Source organism: Vollenhovia emeryi, unplaced genomic scaffold (assembly GCF_000949405.1).
Source record: "Vollenhovia emeryi isolate VEMERY1.0 unplaced genomic scaffold, V.emery_V1.0 DF939127.1, whole genome shotgun sequence".
Classification (NCBI taxonomy): Eukaryota; Metazoa; Arthropoda; class Insecta; order Hymenoptera; family Formicidae; genus Vollenhovia; species Vollenhovia emeryi.
In genome coordinates, this window is record NW_011967239.1 from 1,163,136 (window position 1) to 1,174,336 (window position 11,201).

Below are 11,201 nucleotides of genomic sequence, written 5' to 3' on the forward strand. Positions count from 1 at the left end.
CTGGAGCGTATCGGCGATGCTCGCAAGAATACAGTGAAATCTCTACGAGATTCCGATGATTGCTTAAACGTCGCGATTCTATTCTCCTAAAATTCTACCCCCGAAACCCTTTATCTCTCAACCATGCGTATAGGTTCCCAAAAACTATATACATATATATATATATAGTTATTTATTTATCATACAGTTGAATTTTATACACGCGAACATAATCTGTTTTGCACGGCGTAGAGCAAAATTAAAAAAAAAAACTTGAAATCGCGGATGTTGAAAAGTTCATCGAACGCGAAATTTAATTAAACCGGCTGTCACCGTGACGGGGGAGGGAAAGGGAGGGTGGTCTTCATCGCTTCGTGCGTTCTATTTTACTGGACGAATTTAGCGTAAATCGGAGCACCGGAGGTGGTATCGAGAATGACGCCAGAGCTATAACAACAGCAATGACTATGGCATACACGGTGTGCCGCGGCTTAAACCCAACGGCTCATAATTGCTTTCCGATTAGATACCGTTTCGATGGCGTTCCGATAGCGTTATTTTCAATTCCACGTTGCGCACCGCGGCAGCAAGCAGCGCGTATCGACAGGTATATACCGAGGCAAATTCAACAGGCGGCCGTGTGCGCCGGTCTTTGTACACTTTTCCGATTAATAGGAAGGGGGAGGAATGGAACGGCTGACCACACGCGGCGACTATCCGCCGGCCAATCCCCCCGATGTGATACTCGACGTTTCGCTTTCTTGAAACCGCTCGGCTTATGAGCTCGACCAAAATCGATTATTAAGATTATCCGCCGCCTTTCAACTCGGGCACCAAGAAAGTTTCGAGACCTTTTAAAAACACTTTTTCTCCTTTGCTACGTTAACTCTTCCGCATCATGCAAACGAGTTGCATTTTCTTGGTCGATTATACCGTCGCAATTAATTTTGCAGTTATTTTCGGTTATTGCAGATCGTGAATTCAATTTTTCTTTCCCGAACTGTTATTACATTATCGATAATTGCGCGTAAAATGAACTAATAAAGTTCGATTGGTAAAATACCATTCGTCCAGTCAATAGAGAAATTTTCGGGCAATTTTTCAGTTCATGAATTCCACGAGCCGCGGAATGCCGTGACATAGCCGACTCAGAGATTTAAAATCATTGCCCGCCGTTACGGGCAAACGTTTACGGCATCCCGAAAGGCATGTCTTGTCCTGCCGTCCGAGGGAAGCGATAAATTGACCCGCGTAGGCGACGGTTTGGCGCATTCCGTGTCGTAGATCCATTGTGGTCCGAAGGATTACTCAGCGGTTGAATGGATAGCGTCCGGACTACTCTCGTAGGTGCGCCATTAATTACGCGCCGTAATTAAACATTGTGTCGAATTATCTTTCTCGACCGGCGACGTGCCGGAGGGGGAGGGGGGGGAGGCAAGGGGGTGCCTTTGTGCCGATATAGCTTATAATCTTATCCCAGCAGGAGCTAATTTAATGTACGTTACGTAAAAGTTTCGCCGAGAAACTAAACGCGGCTCTTGAAGCTTATTCACGGATTGACGGATTAAACTTCACCCGGGGAATCCGGTGCTTCTTCAAAAAGATCTTTTGTGGCTACTTTGATACAGTTTTAGACCGAGCTACGTATCTGCTCGTTACGAGCGAGAGCGGCCATCTTCGCCGAGATTTCTCAAATATCGAAATCCCATTATTTATCCCCTACCCCTTCTCGGCGGAACGTCGGATAATTCCGAGTAATGTCCAAGTCGAGTTTAAAAAGCTAAACCTCCGGGATCCGGCCCCGAGACTTTTCGCTCGGTTATCTCGACAGGGAGAATGAGAGAGAGAGAGAGCGAGCGAGCGAGCGAGAGAGACCTGCAAAAGTGTACGTCTGCAATATTTATCAAGTATGGGTCAGAAAAGCGGCACGTCGTAGATTATTAGCGAGGAGCACGCTCCACCATCTCGCATTCTCCACCCGACTCTCTACGTGGCTACTGAATAAACACTTTGATTTATGCGACAGCGTGCTCCCGATAAGGATAAACCGGTACACCGTGAAGAAGACGAATCAAAGGAGCTTGAATTTCGATAAAACTCCAATCCGGGGGACTCGGCTCTTATTACCGTCCCGACCTTTTCCTACGTTTCTTTCTTTTACATTCGAAATATTACATGCACCGCGCTGCAAAGTTTTATTTTCAAGCATGAATATTTTAAGATGAGTCTCGCGCTTTTATCGCGGAGCTCGCGATACACGAAATGTCCGGTACACCAAGAGGGGGGGACGAACTTAAGTGGCCTGAATTTCAATAAAATTCTAATCTTGGGAGATTCGTCCTATATTACTTTCCCGACTTTCTCCCAACGTTTCTTTCGGCTTCGTCTGGAATATTCCGTGCGCTACGTCGCGAGGTTTTATTTTTGGGCATGAATACTTCAAGATCTCGGATAAGTTTCGTGTTTTCGGCGCGCGGGGGGCGCGCGAATACACGAAATATTTGGTGAAAACTGATCATCGCGGGGAATTTCGAAAATTCGTGACGTGTTACACGGCAGATGGAACGTATAACTCGATAAGGAGCGCTTCCGGAATGTATGTATGCGTATATAATATATATATTTAACACGGCACAAATTTTCTCATGCGTCGTACTGCGCGAAATATGACGAAATATGATACGTACATGCGCCGTACGCGACGGCAACCCCGTCCTCTCGCCTTCTCTTTCCTCTCTCCTTTCCGGGAGATAATAAAATTCTCTTCCCGCCCCTAGCCCGTCGGAAAACTTGACATTGACAAAAATTAGCGGGGCGATCGCTGAAACGCTCCCACGTTAACGATAACATTAACGCGTAAAATTACTGGGCAACGCCATGTCCGCGTTAACGTAATTGATTATTCGCTTCTGCCAATTATTACTCGACAACCAACGGCACTTGACCGATTAGCGCCATTAGACAACTCTCCATAGCTGATGCATTTCAGAAGTGCTCTTTGCTCGCCCCCTCCCCCCCCCCCGTGCTTGCTGACTTGCTTCCTAAACGGATCGATGGTCAAATTACTCATGGGAAAGACGGGGAATTAGCATTGCAACGCGATTAACTCGTTAGCGACATTGTTTCGCGCGAAATGTCGATAAGAAGCGCGAAATAACCAAATTATCTATTCGGCCGGGCAATTCCAATTTTGGAGGCAAGCCGGGAGACAATAGACACCTATTTATGTCTATTCGTTTGCACTTTCCTTTCGATTTTTACCGAACGCGAGACACCGTTCACAGACGAATTTCACGATCAACGACGCGGATAATAAGACGCTTGTTATTCCGGCTTTGCAGCCACGGCAACATTGAGTTCCAATTGCGGAAATGGATTTTGTTGCGGCGCCCTCCTCCCCGCCGGTCCCGGCGACCCGCGGTTCGCGAGTCTCGCGTTACGTTGCGGGCGCGCGATTATCCTCGAGCGCGAATATTGTTGTCCCCACTTTGTTAAACGACGTTGCGACTCAGTTTACACGATCGCTATCACCGGCGGCTATATTCCGCACCGTAAGATCAATATCTGGTTTCGCACAACAAGATATTTCTGGCAGAACTAAATTCTCCGCGGATGCACTCCGCGTTCCGCTGCATCGATTTTTCTATATGTTTTCAGAAACTCTATCCAACAGTTAACACGCGTGTCGTAGTTTTCATGCCCCCCTCCCCAAAAAAAACGAGACTGTGAAAACGACGGTTATGCAGAATAAAAAAAAACTACGCGACATCGTATACGGTGTTACAATGAGCTCCCGCGAATATTGTTCGGAGTAAAATACATTTATATTTCCGCGTTTAGCGGCGAGCGATTGTGCCGCGCGCATTACGGAGCGATAGGTTGCAAGGTCGAAAAATCTGCGGGGCAACGCGGCCACGGAACAGCGTGGAACTGCTGTCCCATGTGTCTTATTAAAACTGTAACTCGGGATATACCTCACAAAACGTGTTACGAATCGCGGATCTCGGTAATCTGGACGCTTGTGCTTGATCCGAAAACAGCGCGCTCCGTTGTATTCATAAATGATTAACATGCAGCTTAATAGCAATTCCAGTTTACTTAACATGGTAATGAAGTACCGTAACCGTTATTTTTTAGAATAATTATACGTAACGTGCACTGCTAAATTTGCAGCGTTGAACTCTACGAGGGTTTGTTGGAATTTTACCACACATTTTACTAGTAAAATGAATACCAAGTATAATTGTGCTAGTAAAACGTATGATAAAATTTCAAAAAACTCATAAAATTCTTCTAAATGCCACGTCGTCCCGCGATTACATGATTTTCAAGATAACTTTTCAGAGAAAACTCTCCCCGTGTATCGTTAATTTAGTTGAACAATAGAGCTAAAAGAAAGCAGAAAATGGGTTGAACGGAAGGTTGAATGTAGTCGTTCTTCTTAACTACAGCTTGTGTAATAAATTTTACTAGACACGATAGTTAATATTGATTAGGAGCAGTGGCCACCCTCTCTTTACTCATTTAACGCTACAAATTTAGCGACGCAATTATATAATAAGATTTTTAATCGTTGCCATAACGAGTCACTTGTATCAATTAGCCTCTGCTACCTTTCGATTCAGAAGTCTAAGGAGACACGCGAAAGACCGTTTAGCAGAAACGCGAAAGAGCTGGACGTCGGTTTTGTCCGGCGAAACAAGAGATTTGAAAAAGAAAATCGTTTTACATCGTGAAACGCCTTTCAACGTTACTTTGCCGTTAATTGGCACGCAATTAACCGTCGTAATATCGCGCGAAAGCGGGATGTTCGACGATTGATCGGGTATTTCAGGGTAAGCGGTGAACGTGCACGGGAGACTCACTTACCGAGTCCGAGGACGAGGACGAGCGCGAGCGGTGCCAGCGACGAGAGCACGAGACGGCGATCCACGTGGTGGGCCGACCGATTCGTGCACGGCCGATGCCTGATGAACTGTCTCTTCCGCGGCTTTGCGTCCATCCCCGCCGGCGGTGCCGTCGTTGCCATCGAGTTCCTTGGAAAATTTCGCGAGAGGTCAGAGGATGAGCGGGCAAGGCAGACAGGTAGGCAAGCAGGCAGGGTAGATGGTTAACGGTAAGACGAGGAGGATCTACCACTCCCGTTTCATCCTGGGGAGAGGAGGGCAGTGTATTCACCTGTTCGGCTTCCGACCGCGTATCGATATAAACATAGGGGAGGCGCGAAGTCGGACAAGGTAGGGAAAGGGCCCGAGAGACGCGCGTACGTGTGCGTGTCCGCGTACGTGCGGACGTGCGGGCGCGTGTGTGCGTGTGCACGCGGGGGAGGACCAGGAACGAGACGACGTACAACCACGCGCGCAACCCTCTGCCTCGTGCGCCGCAACCCCCTGTCGGCACCCGTCGCGTCTAGCGCCTGGAGATAGACTAAACCGGGGGTCCTTCGAGCTGCGCGCGCTAAGTTCCCTCGGTGCCGCGATTCGACCGACCTCGGACACGCTCGACGGTGCTCGGCGCCGACCGGCCACCCTCGGCACGCGCTCGGCACCGTCCCCTTCGCGCTACGCCCGCGGCGAGACGCATACTCGCGAGGACACGGATACGAGGAGAAATTGCATGTAGCCTAATGCCCGTATCACGCTGCGGCCTCGCCGGAAACGAGATGCGAAGTTAGGGGTTTCACCCGACGAGCGGCTAAGTTCTCTGTGAGTCGCGGTCGAGTGATTCCCCACCTTTTGCACTTTTTGCATCTCGAACTGTCAATTCGTGAAAGCACTCGTGCGATATACAAATTACGTGCACAGAGAGAAAAAAATAGTCATTTTTGGACCCAACCATATTTTTATAATTCCTCCAACGTAATTTATGGTTGACCTAACAATATTATAGTTCTCATAAACACAATATTGGTCCATGCAATTATAAAAATATGGTTGGGTCCAAAAATGACTATTTTTTTCTCTCAGTGTGGCTTTTGTGTACAGGCCAACAGTGTTTCGCTCTTCGGACTAATTGTAAGTCAGAGAACAGCGTGGTATCATTGAAATGATGAAGTTTACACGGAGATAATTTTCTCGTAAAATTTATCCTGAAAATCATGTGATGCGTGGGACGACGTGGCATTTCGGAGAATTTTATGAGAGTTTTTGGAAATTTTATCATACCTTTTACTAGTAAAATGTGTACTAACAATAAGTATAATCGCTATGTATGGTAAACTTATAAAAAAGTCATAAAATTCTTTAAAATGCCATGTCCCACGATTACATGATTTTCAGGGTAAATTTTAAGAGAAAATTCTCTCCGCGTAAACTTAGCTTCAATTATACCGTGCTGTTCTCCAATTTCATCCAACGAGTGGAACTCGGTCTGTACGCAAAAGCCGCAGAATTTGTATTTTACACAAACGTTTGCATCAATCGACGGCAACCCGCCAAAGCTACACTATCCCACATACATCTTTCCTCTCATTCGTCTGCCCAGAACAATGTCGGATGCGCAGAAGGGATCGACGCAAAACGAAACAAGTGACGGAGTGGACGTACTAGTTGTACTACACATAAACCACACTGAGAAAAATGCTTTGATTGTATCAACAAGACATGTTTGATAGAATGTATTTTGGATAAACCAAACAGAATTTCTAGTTAGCACGATAGGGCTCGATAATTCATAGCCAGAAGTTTGCTAGACTTCACTACACATCCGGTAACTCCTAAAGGAATTCTGACTCGTCCATTTTCTAACAGACGACTGGTTGAATCTACCAGATTTTTTTTCCAGTGCAGTCTTAAGAATGACGGCGAGTAACGTTAAAGGAAGATCATCTCGTTATGCAATCGAGCATAAATGATGGCAATTACAGACATAATAAATTGGGATAAGCGTATTTTAGTCGGGGAGAAAAATCTCAAGCTTCCCGATCGCTCGACGGCTGACCGTATATCGTTCAGATTCACTGAGATCCGAGGGCCGACCAAAGTCTGGCTGCGTCCACTGAATTTAAACGCACGTAACACAAAGAAATCGTCGGCCCAATTATTTTGGCATAGAATAATAATTAGAATTTCACAGTGGAAAAACGGAGGGGATTATGCATAGTCCAACTAGTATTATATTTATTTCCTGATTTATTGCACTTTACTGCAAAAAATTCCCTGTAAAAAAAGATACCGTGAAAAACCCGCAAATATTTCACGACCGGACCGTCTGTCTCCTAATTTATCCCATTTCGTCCCATTATTATCTCGTATTCCGTGTCTCGATGTCCATTTCCATCAATGCAGATTAACTTTAATCTCGGTTTAACTTACTTTTTATCCCTTTCCGATTCTCCGAGCTGAAGAAAGAGCTGAAAAGTAAGTTAAACCGAGATCAAAGTTAATCTACATTCGCGGAAGCGCGGCCGCCAGCGAGATATCAAGAGGAACCGCTCGCGGGAGCGAAGTCACGTCACGCGGGCGCGCGCGATCGCGAGGGTGAGAGACGCGGAGACGCGGAGCGTACGCCGGATGAGGTACATCCGGTTTCGGTACGAGTCTCGCACACGCGATACCACCGTCGTCCTCACGCCCTCCTTCTCCCGGCCGGAAGGAGGGGGAGGGGGTGGCTTCTCCAAGCGCCAGGGGGGTTGCCTTCGGTGCGTACGCCAAGCCCATCGCCGGCTGGCGGCGGCGCGGTGCGGGGCGACCGACCGCCATCAACCGCCGACTTCAAAGAGCGAGAGGTCCGCGTAACCTTACGCCACCGCCGCCACCACCCCGGCTCTGCCACCGCCGTCGCTTCGCCGCCCCGTCGCCGCCGCCAGGCACAAATTAAATAGCCGTGCCAGGGCATGTAGCCGTTTACCCTTACTGCCCCTGTGCTGCGTGTGTACCGTGGCCGCGCGCCGCTCCGTTTTTCGCGCATCGCTGAACCGAATGTCTCTTCCGAGGGCTTTAACGGTTACTAATTTAAATCTCCGCGAGCCACGCCGCGCAGTCCTCTCCCTGTTCGCGGCCGGAGGGGATCGCGCGTGCGCGAGAGAGAAAGAGAGAGAGAGAGAGAGATCGGACCGCGTGTCGTTCCCGCTGGAGATTGAAACGTTCCGAGGCGAACCGGAGAGGAAAAGAAGCGTCGATGTCCGGTTCTGTTTACCTCGCAGCAACGTAATTGCCTTTTTTACCGAGGCGCAAGAAACCCACGGCCCGTAGATACGCGTTTCGCTTCGATGTCGCGACCGCGGAACGAACGCCCTCCCGGATTCTCGTCGCGGATCGAGGAGCCGGGACCGTTTTCCGCTTCGTGTCGATTTCGATCGCGGTGAAGTCGGTTTTTACTCGGCGAAAGGGAGAACCCGGCGCGGGGCGCGCGCAATCCTGGTCTTGTCCCACTCACAAGCGCGCCCTGTAAAAGTGTATCGAGTCCTCGTCACGTTTCTAGACGAAATGGCATACCTCAGACAGCAGCGTGGATCAAAGGGGCTAGGCCGGAACCCAAGGAGAAATGAAATGTCAAGATGACGTCAATTTGTCATAATTTGGTCAGTGTGGCATCAAGTTGACGCCATCTTCACTTTTCATTTCCCCTTGGGAACTTAATGCGGCGTCTACAATCGTGTGGAAGAATTTTGTAATTTTATAAAGCCAATCTCAAATTGCTCGCGATTGAAAAGTTGAAAATTTCAAGTACCAATATATTTTTCATTAAACCTCTGACCTGAGTGTTTTAAGTATGAAAATCTTCTGCCATGCGGTCCGCGACTTATCCCGGCATTATTTTGTGCATAAAAGCTCATGAAAAGATATACCGGTGCAAAAACTATATTCGAATGTGTCAGATGACTTTAGGATCCTTAAAGCCTCCGCTACAATGATTCTCGGTTCTGTCTACAATGGTCGTAGTCGTAAGAATAATCGACTGCGATTGGTCAATTCTTATCGAGCGACTACGACTACGACCATTGTAGACAGAACCGAGAATCATTGTAGCGGAGGCTTAAAGATCGCACTGTAGACGCCGCGTCAGCCAACGTAGTGGAAGAAAATAGTGTCGCGTGCCGTTGGCTTTAGTCTGGAAGGGCGTGCGTAAAACTTACTTCATTTCGCAAGATACGGGCTGGACGCGCGCGATCGCAGCTTCGTTAGAAATATCTTCGAGTCGAGAAGATTGCGTGTACAGGGCGTCGCAAGTGCTTCGGCACGCCGAGTCGCGACACTCGCGACATTTCTCCGTCCGTTCGTTTTACGACCAGACCTCCGGGTAGCCCTGTGCACATATTGCAAAAAGTCAGAATAGACGTACATTTTGTATCTTACAAAAAGTATATATATATAGTATCGCTTCGCTTCCCGTTTCTTTTATTCAATATATTCAATCCCTGCGCTCATTATTCGATTCATTTATTCCTATTACTCACTTACCTCGCATTCGTTTTTACGCCATTAATCTTTCGCGCGAGATGGAAAGAGCTCGGGGAGGGAATACAATAAAATCAACGTCTAATAGAGATGATTTTCCTCGGAATGAACGCGGGGAAAACTGCGGAGCGGAGGAGTCGGGAGCAAATCTTTCCTGAAGAAATGGAAATAAAAACGGGCTTTAATTCTAGCCATCCTGCACCGTCCGCGTTAAACACAATATTCCGTCTTAATTCAATCGTCTCATTCTTACCCTCAGGATCCCCCGAATGTTGCTTGTAGAATTATCGCTGGCAAAAACGCGTCCATACTTTGCGTGCAAGTGTGTGCGTGTGTCCGCGGTTTCGCCAAGCCCGAACTTTGCGCATCCAGTCGTTCCTGCGATGGCGGGCGCAGGAACTGCCTCGTCGCGACATCCAGCGAGCGCCGGCGCAACTGCCGAGAGCCGGGGGGTCGCGGTCGGTAACGTCGGGATTCACTCTGCGTTCCGGTTACCGTCCACGCCAATCCATGTTCCGCGAAATTCCTGCAGAGGACGGTAGCGCGCGGTGGAGCATAAAGTCAATCTAGTGACTTTAGTGGAGCACTTTCGCTGCGCAAATCCCAAATCCGCGAGATGGTCGGAGCGCGATATAGATAGGTGCCTCTCCTCGAGACACCCCGGTTTTTTATTTTCACCAGCGACAGAAGAATTGACGTTGCAAACAACTGCGGCGCAACGAAATACGAGACGCTGTAGTTTCTCTGGACACGATGAATAGAGATCATTCAAATTTCTCTGCGCTCTCGCGTGCGTTCTTTCGAAAATGCCGGACGGAACTCGTCCGGAAAGAGAGAGAGAGAGAGAAATCAGGAATGTAATTAGCGAGATCGCACATCGAGCGCCTCTTCGAAAGCAATTGACCGAGCGGTCGCGTTGCGCCTGCGGATTCGGGCGACTTCCCGACGTACAATTCCGGCCTTCGAACGCAGTATATTCCCCGTTCTCTTCCCGCCTTCGACAATAAGTGTGTCGTAACGCCGTGAGTCACGGTAATCTTATCGCTGCGGTTCCTCGGGTCCACTTGGGACCGATTGGAATCCCGTTGGTCGCCGCTTCGTCGAGAAAGAAAGAGCCGGATTCCCCTAATTCCGAGACTGGGAGAGGCGGTGGGCGAAGCCAGACGTTGCGCGAGGGACTTGTCTCGCGATGTGAAAGTCCTCGGCGAGAATCATAAACCACCGTGGCCGTCGAGAGTTTCCCCAAGGCCGTGCACGCTCGCATGATTGTAGATCACCGGGGGAATCTACGCGCGCGAATAAACGTAAAAGACAAAGTGCGCGCGGCCTCGCGTTTTCCTCGGCGGCCCGCGGTTCTCGCCGGCAGTACGCGTACGGCCGCGGCATGGGCGCGGGTAATTGCAGAGCCTTCCGGAGGAGCGTCGGCTCGAGCCTGGACGAGTCCGTCGCAACAGGTGTGTACCATCCCATGTATCGTCCACGCGCGAGGAAGAGCCGGGGAGGAAAGGGCCGCGCGAGATCCACCCGAAATCAGGGACCGAGCTGTTTCTGTCTCTCGCACGTAGTATTAAAATTTCTCCTATTTTCTATCTCTCCGCTGATCAGTTCTGACGTGCGATCCAAGACTTCCGCGTGCCTCGGTCTTTTTGCCTCTTTGAGTTTCTTCTCTTTTCTTCTTTGGTTCGTCTGCGTCTTTTCTTCCTTCTGTTTCCTCCATTTCTTCTTCTGCTCCTTTCATTTTCTCTTTGTTCTCCCTTTTCTATCTCCTTTTCTCCTTATCTTATCATTTTTGGTTCTTCTCCATCTTTTCTTCCTTCTTTTTCC

General features: G+C 48.6%; 2 protein-coding genes across 8 annotated transcripts in view; one reads left to right on the top strand and one right to left on the bottom strand.

The window, feature by feature from the left end:
• Positions 1-9,634, bottom strand: part of LOC105568773 (Down syndrome cell adhesion molecule-like protein Dscam2) — a 90,753-nt gene extending 81,119 nt beyond the window's left edge. For 5 of the 7 annotated variants that reach the window (XM_012024697.1, XM_012024695.1, XM_012024692.1 and 2 more), the window contains exons 1-2: positions 5,158-5,718; positions 4,849-5,015 (exon numbers count right to left, since the gene is read on the bottom strand). In XM_012024697.1, coding sequence (XP_011880087.1) covers positions 4,849-5,015; positions 5,158-5,192 — 202 coding nt within the window. In that variant the 5' untranslated portion in view covers positions 5,193-5,718. Of the gene's footprint in view, positions 1-4,848; positions 5,131-5,157; positions 5,719-9,055 lie in introns of those variants that run through there. The other 2 variants (XM_012024694.1, XM_012024693.1) reach the window with 2 other exon arrangements.
• A 909-nt stretch (positions 9,635-10,543) lies between these two features.
• LOC105568776 (apoptosis-inducing factor 3) overlaps positions 10,544-11,201 on the top strand; it is a 7,404-nt gene continuing 6,746 nt past the window's right edge. The window contains exon 1 of the mRNA XM_012024705.1: positions 10,544-10,831. Coding sequence (XP_011880095.1) covers positions 10,762-10,831 — 70 coding nt within the window. The 5' untranslated portion in view covers positions 10,544-10,761. The remainder of the gene's footprint in view (positions 10,832-11,201) is intronic.